The 16,942-nt window shown below is 32.2% G+C and overlaps 6 protein-coding genes across 6 annotated transcripts; 2 read left to right on the top strand and 4 right to left on the bottom strand.

The window, feature by feature from the left end:
• Window positions 1-912: 912 nt before the first annotated feature.
• Window positions 913-2,426, bottom strand: PGO_082600 (hypothetical protein, conserved; the record flags this gene model as incomplete). Its single annotated transcript, XM_028687482.1, has 2 exons — window positions 913-938; window positions 1,103-2,426. 2 exons carry the CDS (start codon window positions 2,424-2,426, stop codon window positions 913-915), a joined length of 1,350 nt encoding a protein of 449 aa, XP_028543283.1.
• Window positions 2,427-3,903: 1,477 nt separating this feature from the next.
• Window positions 3,904-6,880, top strand: PGO_082590 (ubiquitin-protein ligase; the record flags this gene model as incomplete). The annotated part of the gene is made up of 4 exons (XM_028687481.1): window positions 3,904-5,349; window positions 5,558-5,933; window positions 6,253-6,589; window positions 6,706-6,880. The coding sequence occupies 4 exons, from the start codon at window positions 3,904-3,906 to the stop codon at window positions 6,878-6,880; spliced, it is 2,334 nt and encodes a 777-aa protein (XP_028543282.1).
• An 878-nt stretch (window positions 6,881-7,758) lies between these two features.
• PGO_082580 (hypothetical protein, conserved) lies at window positions 7,759-8,433 on the bottom strand (the record flags this gene model as incomplete). Its single annotated transcript, XM_028687480.1, has 1 exon — window positions 7,759-8,433. One exon carries the CDS (start codon window positions 8,431-8,433, stop codon window positions 7,759-7,761), a length of 675 nt encoding a protein of 224 aa, XP_028543281.1.
• Window positions 8,434-8,743: 310 nt separating this feature from the next.
• PGO_082570 (hypothetical protein, conserved) lies at window positions 8,744-10,080 on the bottom strand (the record flags this gene model as incomplete). Its single annotated transcript, XM_028687479.1, has 5 exons — window positions 8,744-8,830; window positions 9,027-9,147; window positions 9,359-9,412; window positions 9,629-9,699; window positions 9,865-10,080. The coding sequence occupies 5 exons, from the start codon at window positions 10,078-10,080 to the stop codon at window positions 8,744-8,746; spliced, it is 549 nt and encodes a 182-aa protein (XP_028543280.1).
• Window positions 10,081-11,428: 1,348 nt separating this feature from the next.
• On the bottom strand, window positions 11,429-13,492 carry PGO_082560 (hypothetical protein, conserved; the record flags this gene model as incomplete). Its single annotated transcript, XM_028687478.1, has 1 exon — window positions 11,429-13,492. The coding sequence occupies one exon, from the start codon at window positions 13,490-13,492 to the stop codon at window positions 11,429-11,431; it is 2,064 nt and encodes a 687-aa protein (XP_028543279.1).
• Window positions 13,493-14,360: 868 nt separating this feature from the next.
• Window positions 14,361-16,889, top strand: PGO_082550 (hypothetical protein, conserved; the record flags this gene model as incomplete). Its single annotated transcript, XM_028687477.1, has 1 exon — window positions 14,361-16,889. The coding sequence occupies one exon, from the start codon at window positions 14,361-14,363 to the stop codon at window positions 16,887-16,889; it is 2,529 nt and encodes an 842-aa protein (XP_028543278.1).
• Between the last annotated feature and the right edge of the window lie 53 nt (window positions 16,890-16,942).

Raw genomic sequence — 16,942 nt, 5'->3', positions numbered from 1 at the left:
TATTACACAAAAATGTCCATTTTCTCAGCAATAAGGAATATACAACCATGAGTATGCAGGAGGAGGTAACCTCTCTCAGGAGCAAAGAAGAAAGTATCATTGCAAACCCTGAAAGACTTGGAGAGAATTTGTTTTTCAAAAAACCAAGAAGATATGAAAGGATGGCAAAATCGCTAGATGTTCCTACCCCTAGTGATACAGATTATGACAGGGCAATTATTCCATTCTCAAAGTGCAACTCCAGTTATTTCAACAATAGGGGAGTTGTAACTTATTTTTAAAAAAAAGGTATGAAGCAAAGAAGGAGAGAAACCTCCAAATAAGTAACCACCAAATGAGCAACCCAATTTAATGGAATAACATGTCTCCCAACCTAATATGCTAAGATTTGAGGAGCGATCCCCTATTTTGAGAATTTGTATTATTATGGTGGTGTATGATAAGCTGAATATATATCGACTCTTACTATTACATTTTCTTTTTCTCTTCTTTTTTTCTGCTTCCCCCCCTTTCTCTTTCTGTTCATCTTCTTCCTCCTCGCCTTGTTCCAAATTGTTGAATCCAATTTGGCCTACGCGAAACTGTGAACGGGAGAAGAGAAACAAGAAAAAAAAAATTATCACAATTAAGTGGAAATAAAATGGAAGTGTCCTTTTTTCACTACACAGAAGAGGTTTTATTGTGTTGAAAAAACTTACATACTCTAAAGTGAAACTCAAAATGTTTGTATCCATATCATATTTTTTTTTATGTTTATTCTTGGTCGAGTTGGATTATATACCATTGTGGTGAATGGGCAACTACGATCTTTCAAATGGAACTGCTTCGCTCAATTGGGAGGGGTGTTCTTTTTTCTTGTCAATTGTTACCCCAAGTGGTGTGCCCTGATATGGGATCTATCTTCATCTGCGATTAAATGTTTTTTTTGTATTCCTTAACTGTGTAAAACGGGGGAAAAAAAAAAAAAAAAAAAAAAAAAAAAACGCAAAATAAATTGTGATATAGAATGTGTAAGGAAATAATTTATTGTGGCACAAGGAAAATCTTCAATAACGCAAAGATGTTATGTTTATAAAAAAAAGAAAAAAAATAGTTTATTTACATATTTTCTGTCGCAGATTAGGTGGCAAGGTGTTCTGGAAAGTTTTAAAGTCAATGTAATTTTTGTTCATTTTAATTTTTTTATTGTTTTTTTTCTGTTCTTGAATAAGTAGTTTCATATTTTCACTTATGCACTGTTGGATGGATGGATGATCTGAATCAGGAATGTGTTTCTCACACAAAAAATGAGAAATGTCCTCAATGGAATTAAAGTCAATTGAGGGATTGTTGGTTTCTTCTTTCTTCTCGTTGTTTATTATTTCCTTTATTTCAATATTTTCACAAGTTTGGCCAAAGTTGTCTAAAAATAAATGTTCACATATTTTTATTTCTTTGTATATGTCTATCAGTGAATTTTGTTTTACCTCGTTTGGGTCTTCTTGTGCTTTCTCAATATGGGAAAAATTGTGGAAGTCATCCTTGTCGAATGGGCCACCATCGAAAGAGGTATCATTGAAGAAATCATCATCAGTAAAACTATTATTGGAAAACATATGATTTGTAAAGTTTACTTCCTTTGTCTTTTCGACATCGGATGCATTAGCACAAGTCTGTTCCTGCCCCTCGTACTTAACATCACCTTGAATTTCATTTTCTTTCCTTATGCATTTTTCTCTTCCATCTTGATCTTTCAATTTTTCGTGGTTGGCACTTTGGTTTACTTTAGTATCCGTCTGATGGTCACTTAATTGGACTCTGCGTTGTTTTACTCCGCTTTCTGAATTTTCATTTTCATTTTCGAATTCACTTTTCGTCTTACATTCCCTGATCAGGAAACTGTTTGATAGTGGAAATAGCTCTTCATTCAGTTCATTCAGTTCATTCAGTTCATTCCTCGTTTCTCTGCTCCGATGACTCTCATCGGTATTGTTCTTCTCTTCCCCCTGAGGGGCAGGGGAAGAACTGTAGTTTTCACATGATGTAGAATCAGCTTGTTGCGAGGTTATCACTGCCTCTGCTTCTTCCGCTGCTTCTAGTTCGGCCTCTACCTCTGCATCTGGCTCAAGGGATAGATGTCTATTCTCTTTGCCATCCTTTACCGCATCACATTTATCCTTTTCATTGCCTTCACCATTTTTACAAAATTTCTCATTTTCTTCTCGATCTATAGAACTAGTGTTATTACTTTTCTTGTCAACATGGCCACGTTGAAACTTTTGGGAATTTTCTCCCAGCTCATTTACAATTTGATTGTTCATTTCATTCAGCTTAGTACCCAATTGGTTAACCTGTTGCTTCAATTCTCCTTCTTTCTCAATTTGTAAATTTAAAGTTTCATCTTGTACCTCATCCTTATAGATTATAAGATCATTTTTCTTTTTCATAATGTACTAGACGGGCGGGGGAAAAACCCTCACGGAGTGGACATCATCAGGTGAAGGAAAAGCGTATGAAAAGTGGAATTATATGAAAGTGACATAAACAGAATGAAAGAAAGTAAGCAAGTCCATATATATCGGATCACATGTGTATAACTTCTGCATTATTCAGAGATAGAGAGTCTCTATTATCCTTTCTTTTTACATCCTATAACATTTGTGACATTTTGCATAAATCTACTACTTTTGTGTATTCTTGTAGTATATTTTTTAATTATACACAAAGATGGGGAGAGGAATAAAGATAAAAAAAAAAAAAAAAAAAAAAAAAAAAAAAAAAAAAAAAAAAAAAAAAAAAAAAAAAAAAAAAAAAAAAAAAAAAAAAAAAAAAAAAAAAAAAAAAAAAAAAAAAAAAAAAAAAAAAAAAAAAAAAAAAAAAAAATATTAAAAAAAAAAAAAAAAAAAAAAAAAAAAAAAAAAAAGCCAAACATAACCAAATCAAACAAAACCAAAAAAGGAACATATATTCATTCTAAGTTACTCAACCGGCATGGTATATGATGTAACACAAATGTAGGAACGTCTCCAATGGCAAAAACAAAAAAAAAAAAAAAAAAATATATAATTCATTTGTAGAACTAATTCTTTACGTATTTTCATTTTTTTTTTCTTTTTTCTTTTTACGTTCCATTTGTACTGTTCCTTCGGTATGCATACTTTTAGAAAATTAATTCATGATTCTTTGTTCTTTTTCACCTGCCATATTTACTCTTTTCATCCATCATTTTTGCTCCATCTTTCCTTTTTCTTCCATTCTTTTTTTTTTTTTTTTTTTTTTTTTTCTCTCTACCACTCTCCCCTCTCCCCCCATACTGAGGATGAAAGAACTAAGAGATATGGATAAAAGAATACCAATCGAATGACACGAATAGGTGTGCTTTCACATTTCTGCGTTTATCATCTTCTAAGTCGCATGAATTAAGCATCAGTCCTACTGATCAAAGTAGAGCAACATGGTGGAAGTTTGAAGCTGTACCCAATTACATCCTACCATCATAGCTCATTTTGAACGTTTCACCCGTTTGGTCTGCTTTGAGTCCTGCATTCTGTGATCCCACCGCTACCATTCCTGATAACATATGCATGTATAAACATGTGTATAAGCATTTGTATAAGCATGTGTATAAATATGTGTTTTTACTTATATGTATCTATCCGTATGTACATACATATTCGGCTAACCGTCTTCACACCTCCTTCAACTATAATCTTCTCAACCGTACCACAATCCCAGTCGTCATGACAACTGTCAGAAAAGAGTAAAAAGGAATAACCTTCCCCACGAATTAACTGGCCACACCAAAAATAAAGTAAAATAATATAAAATAAGAAAAATAAAATAATATAAAATAAGAAAAATAAAATAATATAAAATAAGAAAAATAAAAAAACGGATTTTTCTTCAAGTGGCAAGAAAACGATTATGAGAAAAATTGCACCTTGGTTTGTCATACTTCTTCTCACAATTCTGAATATAACTCATGGGTATAACATAATAGTGAATAATACAAAATTTTTATTCAATATTAAAAATGCGAAGGTGGACAAGCAGCACACTTACAAATGGGAAAACTTGAACGAAGATGGAAGAAAACATGAATTCAAATTACCTGATTGGTCAGGTGATAATTGTACACTGGAACAAGCCAAAGCCTTTTTTGAAAACAGGTTGGAAGATGAACCAAGTGATACAAGAGGTGATATTATAACCGATTTTAAGAACAGGTTTGTTGATGAAGACAATCAAAATGGTTTTCTTAACGATGGGAATCATAATGGAAATCAGGGAAGTGGTGATGGTGAAGATGAGAGGATTAAACTATTCAATCTTGCAATGGAATTGAAAGAAGGATCAAACAACAGGAAGCCAAATATTAACAAGAGCATAAGCATATTTGAGAAATTAATATTGGAAAAAAAAAAGGATAAAATAACATCTTCGTCCTACTATGAGCTAGGAAAAATACACTTTATAGGTTACAAGAATATTTTCTTTTGTTATAAGAGAAATTTAAAGTTGAGTATTTATTATTTGGAGAAGGCTAGTCAAATGAGAAATCCAGGTGCTTTGCATTTCTTAAGTTTTATATATTTTTTCGAATTTGATAAAGAGGTGGAGAAGCAGGGACAAGGGCAGGCACATAATCAGAGGCAGACAGAGGGAAGTAAATCTGATCGTGGTTCTTCCCCCGACGCAGATGTAGCTACAGAGGGAGGTATATTTAAAGATGAAAATAATAAGAAAAGAAAAAACATGCATATGGAGGAGAGAAACACAAAAAGAAAGGAAATATCCAAAGGAAAAAGTGATCATTTTATACTACATAAGCAGTACAAACCTAGTGATCCTCCAACGAATAATAAGAAATCGATGAATCCATTTTTAAAAAGCTCAATTGAGTATGAATTTTTGGCATGTGGACTTAGCTATACCCCATCTGTTTTAAGTGTAGCTTACAAATATTTATATGGAATAAACTTAAAAGCAAATTGTGAAAAATCCAAGAATTATTACAAAATGGTTGCTGATAAAGTGATGAATTCAGATTACATAAATGTTCCTCTATCTGAATTGGACATTTTAAATGTGGAAAATTTAAACATGCACAATGAAATTAATAATTTGAAAGATAATGAGGAAGACATTTTAGAATTTCTAAATGATCAGATAAAAGGAGGTGATGTTATGGCTTTGTATGACTTGGGTAAGAAATATAAGGAGGAAAGGAACTTCACAAAAGCCTACGAATATATTACAGAAGCGTCAAAAAAAAACAACGTACTCGCGCAGAAGGAACTTGGCATTATTTACCTTTACGGCTATGGGACTCAGAAAAACATAAAAAAGAGCATCGAAAATTTTACAAAGGTATGGCATTTCAACCTAGGGGGAGAGAGAGAGAGAGACAGACAGACACAGAGAGAGAAACAGAAAAAGAAACGGAGAGTGAGGAGGGAGAAGAACCCTGAACCCCGTACGTGCTTCCACACGCATGCATCTGTTGTGGTAACATTACATCCACCCATTCTTCTGCATCTTTCTATATTTTGTCCAATTTCTTCCACGCCTCTCTCAGGCCGCTGCCGCTGGAGATGTTGAATCCAAGTGTTATCTCGGATATATCTACTACTTCATGGACGAACACAGAAACGTAAAGCTATCTATCAAGTACCTTGTGGAAGCTGCCAACCACGATTATGGAGAAGCCTTTTTTTTTTTAGCTGAAATTATATTGGATTTGTCGATAAAAAAACATTACATCTCAGATGCAGTATACAGAATCATATTTAAACTTTATGAACATGCAGCTGATTTGGGCTATGTTCAGGCATATTTCAGAGAGGCACAGTTGTACGAAATAGGAAAGGGGGTCAAACAGTCTTGCCTGAACGCCACACTATCATACAAGTTTGTTGCAGAAAGTACCTTATGGACAAACAAAATTAGGGAAGGTAACTAGAATGGCATGTTTGAAATGGTTTCCTTTTGAGTGCACATGTGTTTTTGATATGGTTCCCCTATGAGTGCATATGTGTTTTTGATATGGTTCCCCTATGAGTGCACAAGTGTTTGTTGATATGGCAAAAGTGCGCCTTTCCATTGATCGTTAAGCAACATGTTGAAGGATTTGCATGAATACATATCTCTCTCCAACACCTCCAATGAATCTGAATTTTTTTTTTTTTTTTTTTTTTTTTTTTGAGTCTCAAAATTTTGATCTTCACTTTTATTGTGATTTCCACATTTTATTTATATATTTATTTATTTTAGGAATGAATTACTATATACAAAAAGATTACATCAAGGCTTTCTACACATACGCGTTGGCTGCTTATGAAGGATATGAAGTTGCACAAAGCAATTTAATTTACATTTATAAGAACAACAAATTAGAAAATTTGATAAGTCCAGAGAAAATTATGCAGCTATTGCATCTGTTGTATAAACAAGGGAATTATAAAGCACTATACGAAATTGGTATGATTTATAACAAACAGAATAAAGAAAATATATCGATCAGTTATCACAAGTTAGGATTGAATAAGGGTGATTTACGAAATCTTCTTCCTTTGTCTGTTTATTATGAGAAAAATATGAACCCCGACAGGTTGGTTTGCACGTGCATACACAAGTGGAAGGTTTTTTTTTTTTTTTTTTTTTTAGCGTCACCTTTTCGCTTTTACTTATTTCACTTTTTTCCACCTCCGTTTTTCTTCTCTCCAGGGCACTGAAATATCTCAACTATTTTATGAAACAGAAAAAGCGAGACAAGGTCTCCAACAACACCAAGGTTGATCGAATAAGAAACATTTTCGAAAGTTCCCTGTTGTACTTTCGTAAGTATAAGTTACTTTTCAAAAATTTTTTCAGGGCTAAACAAAAAAAGGGAAACATATGAGATGACTGAAAGCAGAAATAAATACATATCACCGGAGTAGATTGTGGTGATGTGAACCTACACATTATGTGTGAGAACAACGGGATATGCAGAAAAGAATTTACCGCTCGAAAAATGAACACACATGTGTAGATGCAGATCCAGGAAGATAGACTTATATGTATATACATAGATGTATACCAGACCTCACACATACACAAATGCACATTTTTGAAAATAAAAAATTAAAAACAAATTCGACATTTTCATTCGCATATATATATATATATATATAAATTCTCTCTCTCTCCTTCCAAAATTCCCAAGGAACAAACATATCACCCACACACAACCCTCTTGGTCATATATTATATATAAAAGCCTTTTTAAAACTTCATCCTAGTGTGGTTCACATATAATATTGCAAAACGTGGACTGATTTGATTTCTATCTTGTTGCATACAAAAGTTGTGTGCAAACGAGATAGATTTTTTTGCTTTTCTTTCTGCCACTCTTTTTTATTGCTTCCCATTTTGCTATTAATTTTTTTTTGCTTCACTTTTTTTTCTTCCTTTTTTATAAACAACTTGGACGTTTGTATTTTTATTTTGCTTTCAAAATGAATCCATAACCCCCCCACACACACACCCAAAAAAAAAAAAAAAAAAAAAAGAAAAAAATAGAAACAAGTTAAAATTTTTTTTTTTAAGTGTTCTCCCTTTTTGAATATTCGCGTGTCATTTTGTTACTATTGTCTGTATACTTTTATCCTTATAGTAAAAATATCATCTTTTCCATTGGATTGAACTGTCGTATGCATATGAAACAGTAGGAGTTATTTAACGCCAAACTATTTTTTTTTTTTTTTGTGAATAACTTATCAGTGATCTCTGCTTTTTCTAATCATAGTAATTCTCCTTGGACGTTTCTATCTCTGAAGGTGAATAAATATAACTGTTGCTGGAGTAGTTCACTTGTTGGGTATGAACCACATCTACATTCGTAGATCCCATGACTTCTCCAGTTAGGTGCTTTTTCTTATCCTCTTCAATATTATCTGGAAGGTTTTGATCATTCTTAGTCATCTTCGAAATGTTTAATATATCATTGTATGGAAATTTTATAAGGGAGTAAAAATTGGTCATTTTTTTTTTATCATAATAATTGTACGGAAATTGAGGATATTCATAATAAAACAAATTTGGATATTCATCAAAGTGAAGTTTGTCTAATTTTTTTAACACATCAGGCTCTACAACAACATGATCATCATCACTGTTTTTACCTTTTATATTAATTTTGTTTACTAACCATCTGCAATCAATATTGTCTCTCAAAATTTGAACAACTTTTTTATTTTGCAATACTTCATTTGGAATATGTGTCATATTCGTCTTTTTCTCTTCCTTGGTTAAGAACTTTGCCCACTCGTACAAAATGGATTTCATACTATCCTTCTTCAGTATACTTATTTCTTCATTCTTGAAAATTTGAAATCTGTTTAATAGTAATTTTTGTAATTCCAGAAATCGCAAATTTGCTAACATTTGAAAGTGCGCCTCCGATCGAAACATTCTTTTCGGAATTTTTGCACAGGGGATGGAGGCGTGATCTTTTCAATTTATCTCGCTAAATGTTCGTAGATTGCATTACATTATGTATTCATGGGAGAGAAATGATAAAAAATGGGCGAACTTTTTTTGGACAGTTATATGGAAGACGTGTGACAATTCTTAGTTAATTGTGTGTCAATTCTTAGTTAATTGAGTATTATTTATAAAAAAAAATATATCTGTCCTAAAATATAATCACCACCCTAGTATATTATATATACACACCCACTGTTTTGATGAATACAATTGTGTGATGAGACAAGCCTCCGTGTTATGATAAATAACTTTCTAACATTTCTAGAAATAACCACGAAAATACACCACTTAGATCTATACCAAGAACATTCGGGACATATCTCTGCATAGGTAATGAGAAGGTGGAAATAGGGTAAATAAATGAGTATATGTGAATTGGGCATTTTATTTTTTTATGACTTGTTCATATATTTTTTTTTCCTTTTTTGTAATTTTGCGCATGTGTATATATGTACATATGTGTACGGGCATATTTTTTTTTTTTTTTTTTTTTTTATTTTTTTTTTGGCTAGCTCTACATGAAAAAACTGGACATAGCTATTTGTGTAGGTAAATATGTAAGAAAACGGGTTCAGATGGGGATTTATTTGGGGTAACCACTCTAGTAGACATCTAATGTAAATTACAAATTTGTATATTCTGAAAAGTGGAGAAACGTTAATTTTTAAATGAGTTTTTTTTTTTTTTTTCATGTCTGAAAATGAACACTTGTAGGTGTGTAAGCGTATGTAACACATGTAATGATGAAGGTCACACGCAAAGTTTGTTTGTGTGTGTGTGTGTGCAAAATATGTATATATGTATAAAAATATACACATCAAAGCTGTTAAGAGAAAACATATCCTTCTACCTTATAAAGTGTAAGGCTGACAATCTTATGCTATTTATATTGTTTCTGAAATATCTACAAGGTAATAGGTATGCATAGGGGTAAAACGTGTGTGAGTGTACGTGTGTAGGGGAGTTTGGAATGTGAATTTTAAACCTCCTTAAAAGTGTGCAAAATTGCTTGTGCATAGGTGTGTGGGGAAAGTGTAAGAACATATTGCTTATATAAACGGATAGAAAATAAATATACATATATACATTTATGTGTATATATTTTTTCTTTTTTTGTTACTCAGTGACTACAGACACAGTTGGAATACTGATTAACTGCAACTTAAATTTGTTAACTGTTTTTGAAAAGTCCTGTAAAGGGGGAAGGGACAGAACAATCGTCAGTTATGATCACGCATGTATGAAATATAAGTGTATGTTTATGCAGTGCGTATGGCCCATGTGCATCCCGTGTGTATGTCGTATGTATACACAGGGGCGCTGTGTGGTCTGGGGACAAAGGTCAGATGTTATTACCGTGATCTGCTTATTTATGAACACGTTGGTTTTGAAACTCTTTTGAATTTCCTTAATTTTTTGAATATTGTTATTGTGCAAATTTAAAATTTTATATTTGTTGTTTTGTGCTTGCAAAATAAATGCTTTAAATTTTAAAATATTTGCATTATTGTTAAGTGTATTTGCATTTACTGCACAAAATAAAAACAGTATAAGCACATGTTTAAAACTCATTTTCTACATAGAGATGCTTAAATGTGGCTACTCAAAATATGAGTGAGAGGAATTTTTATAGTACATTGATTTGGTCCTGTGCAAGCATGTGCATTTACGGAGGTGTGCATATGTGCATATACATGTGTAGATATACACAGATAGGTGTCACATAGTGTGAACAAAAGTATACATATTCTCGCTAATCATCTTTTGTACAATAATGCAGATCTTGGTATGTTTGTGTAGGTGATAGTGGTTATTCCCTGGTTTGTGTCATACTTTATTTTCTTTTCCCTCAATCTCCTTTATGTTTCCCATAGAGATGTAAAAAGTTTTTCCATTATTTGTTCGATTTGCGATTCTGTCGTGTTTATATTCACATGGACTTCTTTTGTTTGAGTACTCTAAACTTTTGGCAGTTGTATCATGTGCTTTCAATTCCCCTTTCTATAAGTTTAGCCTTTTTTTTTTTTTTTTTTTTTTTTTGCATGTCCAGTGTTGTAAAATGGTATACATTATAAGGAATTAATTTTCACATTACGTGGAATACGAGTTATATAAAAAAGAAAAAAAAAAAAAAAAAATACTTGGCTATTAAAAAATATATTTTTTTTTTAACATGAATACAGAAACAGAAAGAGAAAATGCAATGCGTAATGCAATTACCGCTTGCTGTTATCACATTAATTGTGATGGAAAAGGAATGAATAAATCCGGAAGAAAAGAAATTGAAACGGAGCTAAAAATTTTAAAAAGGGTGTTAAGATCACAATTTCTAGAACATGCGTGTCACATAATGGTATACATGTATAAATGTATGTTATTATCACATATTGTGTCTCTTCCTTTTCTTATTATGCTATATTGGAGTACAAATTAAAAAAAAAAAAAAAAAAAAAAAAAAAAAAGTTGGCGTAAAGATTTCCAGATTAATGAAGTGCAAATCCTCATTATATTTATTTTTATACAGGCACACACGATAATTTATGAACAAAAATTGTGCATATAATTAAATAAATACACAACTCGCGCAATCGGGCATATGCATATATGACAAACGAGCAAATAAAAAGGGTAGTAAAAAAAGGGTAGTAAAAAAAGGGTAGAAAATAAGGGGTAGCAAAAAAAGGGGTATTAAAAAAAGGGTATTAAAAAAGGGGTATTAAAAAAAGGGTATTAAAAAAGGGGTATTAAAAAAAGGGTATTAAAAAAAGGGTATTAAAAAAGGGGTATTAAAAAAGGGGTATTAAAAAAAGGGTAGAAAAGAAAGGGTAGAAAAGAAAGGGTAGAAAAAAGCATGCACACACCGAAACACTGTGGCGATACAAAAATTGTGAGAAAAAAAAAAAAAAAATCCAACAAAAAATTAAGAATATTTTATGAAATGAAAAAATCTCCCTGCTCTGATTAAAGAAATATCAAATTTTTTCAAATCCAAATCACTTAAAACTATGATACTTAAATTTTTTTTTTTTTTTCTTCTCATGCATTGAATGTACCTTTCCTTGTAAATTTTTTCCAATTTCTTAAAGTCAAATGTTACATGTGCTGATAGGTTTTTACATTTGGTTCTTTTTTTGAAATCCTCTTCTGTTGAACTGATTTTTCCCGAATTATCTGAATTTTCATCATAATACTCTTTCCCTAATCTGTGAGGTCTTTCCTTCCCTCCCTTCGGATGTACTTGGTTAGCTACATTAACATGCATGTTACGCTCTCCACGTGTGACATATCCTCTATTAGTAGCACTCTTGCATACAGTGTCATCCTTGTGTATATTGCCACCTTTCTGTATAGTGTCACCCCCATCGTGTTCGTCCATTTGACAAGACAATCTTCGCTGGACGTGCCTCCTCTGTGTGTGGTTGTCGATGCTGTCAAGACATAGCAGAAGTGTAGTGAGAATTCTTCCATTGTCGTTTGCCTCACGTTCCCCAAGTATATGAATATTAAGGCTATGGGTGAGCGAGGAAGAAGAAGAAGAAGAGGGGAGATGTTCATGTAGGTCATTCTCACCACTAGATGAGGTGTTTGCAATTACATCAATCCCGTCAATAATGAGGCAGAGATTCATTGTTGTGTTTTTTAAAATACGTTGACATTTTTTAAAAACGTTTAAAATATTTTGCTCTGTTTGGCTAAAATATGATCCAAACAAGGTATTTAAATTTACTGAATGGATATGGAAGTTTGGCATTTTTTTAAGAAATTGGATAAACTGATTTCTGTTAAGTTTCTCACAATTGTATATAAAAACGCGCGTGTAATTTTCCAAGTTATAGAATTTTAAAAAATTCGAATTTTCTTCCTTCAATAGTGAAAAAATAGACCAAATTTGCTTAAAAAATGGTTTCTCTTTTTTTTTGCACTTTGCCATGAGCCACTTTTCCAGCTCGTCTCCCCGTTTGTCATTCCTTTCACCACTTTTTCCGCTTAAGCCACTTTCACGGCTACCACTTCTGTCATGTATGCCTGAAGGGGACACCTGCTCTAACTCATCATTAACCAAGAAATTGATTCCGTTAGCAATACCCCACCGAGTCACTTGATCGTCAACAATGTGAAACACAGATGGCCCTTTGATTCTGTCCGAACGGTTGATCAACCCAGCTAGAAAGAGTTTATAATCCTGATGTAACAAATGATATGATAAAACAAAACATAAACATTTTGAAAGATGTGCAATATACTTAACTCTTTTACATATATTCTTTTTAAAAAATTGGAAATCCCAAATGATCTGCGTAAAATTTATGAAGCAAATTTTACGCATTAAGAACTTCCTAAGTGAAAAGTTAAAGTTGACATAAAAGTTTAAGTTTACTTTAAATTTATTCATGACATATTCTTGTATATGATATACATGAGCATATTTGGAGTTTTTTTTTTTATTTTTTCCTGGACAAATTAAAACAACAGCATAAATTAATTTGTTTCTGTTCGATATTATTACACATTTGGTATCTTCTTTTTGTATGGTGAAATAATATTCTAAAATATTTGTTTTTTTTTCTTTTTCTTTTATTTTCAATTTTAAAATTAAATCACTATGTATAAATATTTCTTTCCCTACGTTTGTAAGAAGAATTATAAACTTTTCATTATTGTAATTTTTTTCCCTAAATTCTATATCCTCTTCTTCCTTGTCTCTCTTTATTCCTTCTTGTTCCAACAATCTTGCACTCTTCAATCTTCCATCCTTGTGAATCATGTAAAAAGTATCATTTCTGATTTTGTCATTTTCTGAGGTTGTTTCTACGACATTACTATTTGGTAATCTACCTAGATTAACTTTCCTTATATTAGCATCTTTTTGTGTTCCATTAATTTTATGACCTCGAAGGTAATCAATATGCTCCTCAAGCAAAAAAACAACTAAATTATACAACCGTTCTGCAATTATTAAATTGTTGTCATTCGACGTTTTCATTGCAAATAATGGGTGTAAAAGTTTTTTTTTTTTTTTTTTTTTTTTTTTTCCCCCACCTCCCCCATTACACACTCGATAAAAAAGAAGAAATAGAAGTTTGTGAAAAACTTGTTAGGTTTTTCATTTCTTTCTTACATCTGAACAGAAGAAAATAAAATTTTAAAAGATAAATCAACTGTAAATGATTACTTCTTTCTCATTTTTTGTTGGCACTTAATCATTCTTGCGCTGTTCTGCTGTGGTGAAAGTGTCGCATTAACTTTTATTTCTTTCCTTTTTTTTTTTGTTCACCTATTTCATTTTTTTACATTTCTACCTGGGGAAAGCAAAATTGCATTTTTCCGATCCACTCCCACTCCAGCACCTTCCATCAGGTGTCATAATATTTTTTTTTTTTTTTTTTTTTTTTTTTTTTTTTTTTAAAATTTTTTTAAACTTTTTTTTTTTTTTTATTTTTTTTTTTTTTTTTTTTTTTTTTTTTTTTTTTTTGAAATTTTTTTTAGTCTTTTTTTTTATTTTTTCGTTGCATTTTTTTTTTTTTTTTTTTTTTTACTGATCAATGTCTGTCACTTTTATGAACAAGCAATAGATTATATGTAGCTTTCTAATATCACCCTTAAGATAAAATGTCGTACAGACTGGAACACCCATGTAGAGATATGTGTGTATATCCTTAAATCACATGTTCGTAGGTTGTTTGTAAGAGCATTTCCCTAACAGGGGATCAAGGGCAAGGGTCGTCATTTGATAGGTGCATAAAACGGGTAGTTGCAAAGAGGGGTAAATTCAAAAATTGGTAGATGTAAAGACGTGGCTACCCTGAAGGAACGGTTTCTCTCCAGAGGGGTGAGAAAAAAAAAAAAAAAAAATGATTATCCAAAAGACCATAAAAAAGCTGGGCATCTTCAAAATAAGCATAGTTGGTGCATCAAATAGCGGAAAGTCGTCCCTGCACAATGAATTGATGAAAAGAATTAGTGTGAGTTACAAAGAATCTATTGTTCATAAAGTACCAAATTATTCTATCAAGAATAATGAAAACATATTTCATATGGACAATGTAAAATGTATGGTAACTGATACGATAGGGCTAAATGAAGAAATGATACAAAAATTTCACACATGGAAAAAAAAGAAGTATGATCAAGGGTTCGAAAATAACAACATCATCAAAAACTACTTTAACAATATACAGAACAGCCATTTAATTATTTTTTGTGTAAAAAGTTGTGAAGTAAGACAGAGTGATGTATTAGCATATCAAATTGTTAAAGATATATCTCGCGAAAATATGAATGTGTACACTGTCATTCTCAATTACAGCGATAATCCCAATCATGGTCTCAAGCCCAATCATAGTCTCAATCACAATCGTGATGTCAATGGATATTGGGAGGGTAGTGATCACTTGTATTCTGATCCCACACCAAATCAAAAAGCTTATCATTTTCTACACGTATATGAACATTTCAATAACGTTATTTTTTTCCCCAAGAAATTAGAAATTCAAGACGAGGAGGGTCAAGATCTCGATTTACTGAATCTCATTCGCACAAAGGTGAGAGATGACACTACCATTGAAGGGGCAAGACAATTTGACTCTGCTCAGTGCAGTGAAAGTATAAAAAAAATTTCCTCAGATACTCTTGCTAATCACGATCCAAGTGCAGAATACAACCAAGAAATGATTAATCTCATAGACGAAAGCATCCGCATCTTCCGGCCCAAGATGAGTGATGAGACAAGAAACTACTTTTACAAATTCGTGAACCTGAAGAAAAAGGATAAGTCCAACGAGAACTTATTTAATGACTTCCTGAGCGAAAAAATTCTCAGCAAATCCTTGAAAAAAATATCGCACGTGAAGTTTCTCGAGAGGGGTGCTCGTCCCGTCGATGATCAGGTAGATAACACAACGGCTAACCATGAGAAGTGTGCGAATCGTGAGAAGTGTGCGAATCGTGAGAAGTGTGCGAATCGTGAGAAGTGTGCGAATCGTGAGAAGTGTGCGAATCGTGAGAAGTGTGCTAATCATGAGAAGTATGCGAACCATGAGAAGTGTGCGAACCATGAGAAATGTGCGAATCGTGAGAAGTATGCGAACCATGAGAAGTGTGCGAATCGTGAGAAGTATGCAAACCGGACAAACGACCTGAACGAATACTTCTTCAAAAAGGTGCAGAGTGACTTTGAGCAGAAAAAGAAAGTTGTCACGAAAGTGAAAAATAAACGGATTCAAATTCTGAAGGCTATTGTGAGCGGAGACGGGAAAGCCAATCCGTATGACTTGATAAATCTCAGGGGTGAGATGAACTCCATTGAGAATCAAATGATGGGAGGAGAAAGGTGTCCAGGGAGTGACGCTCCTATTAGACGTGAACCACAAGATGAGAGTGAACCACAAGTTGAGAATAAACCACAAGATGAGAGTGAACCACAAGATGAGAATAAACCACAAGATGAGAATAAACCACAAGATGAGAGTGAACCACAAGTTGAGAGTGAACCACAAGGGGGACGGAGACGACAGTGGGTGGAGACGACAAATAATAAATTAAAGGTCTGCTTTTTAGGAGAAAAAAACTGCGGGAAAACGACACTGATAGAATCCATTGTAAAGAATAACATCATAAGCGAGAAAGATGTAGTGGAAGTGCTGGGGAAAAGAAAATACGTAAACAATGATATGATTATTGAACATAGAAACAAACGAATAGAAATCTTAGACACATGTAGCTTGAAGAAGCAACACAAGTTTAAAGGGGAAGACAATTACTATGATGAAAACACCAGAGTATTTAGTAATATTCGAAAAAGTGATATATGTGTATACATAAAAGAGGCAAAAAATAATTCCATTAGTCTGTGTAAAGAAGACAAGAAAATGATATTTTATTTATCAAGAGAAAAAAAAAATATAGTATTCATTGTAAGCAAAATTGATCTGATAATTACCGAATTTGAAAAAAAAAAAAATGAATTTTTATCTTCCTTCACGAATTCTTTTAGTGATATCCCAGTTCTATTTTTAAACACAAACAATCAAATACACATACAGACATTGCTTAACCGGCTAGTTCATATACATAAGATGAGCAACACAACCATTTCTACATCTATTTTGAATTTATTTTTAATGAAATTTTTAAAATTATTTCCAATCCCATGGTTGAAGAAAAAAAAATGCAGTTTTAAATTTATGAAGCAGATTAAAACAAACCCCGTTACATTTCTCATATTTACCAATTTATACAAAAATATTCCAAATAATTATTTAACATTTTTTAAAAAAAAGTTGAAGAATGAGTTTCATTTAAAATATATTAATATTCAGTTTGTTTTTAAAACTACTTGTGATAATAGAAATGCTAAAAAAAATCAAGTAGTAAAAAGGTAAGATATAAAAAAAACCTCGCACCCGATGAATTTTTTGCTACTCTTCGTTTTCGG

Source organism: Plasmodium gonderi, assembly GCF_002157705.1.
Source record: "Plasmodium gonderi DNA, contig: Chr08, whole genome shotgun sequence".
NCBI classification, from domain to species: Eukaryota; Apicomplexa; class Aconoidasida; order Haemosporida; family Plasmodiidae; genus Plasmodium; species Plasmodium gonderi.
This window is presented reverse-complemented; position numbering and strand designations above follow the sequence as displayed.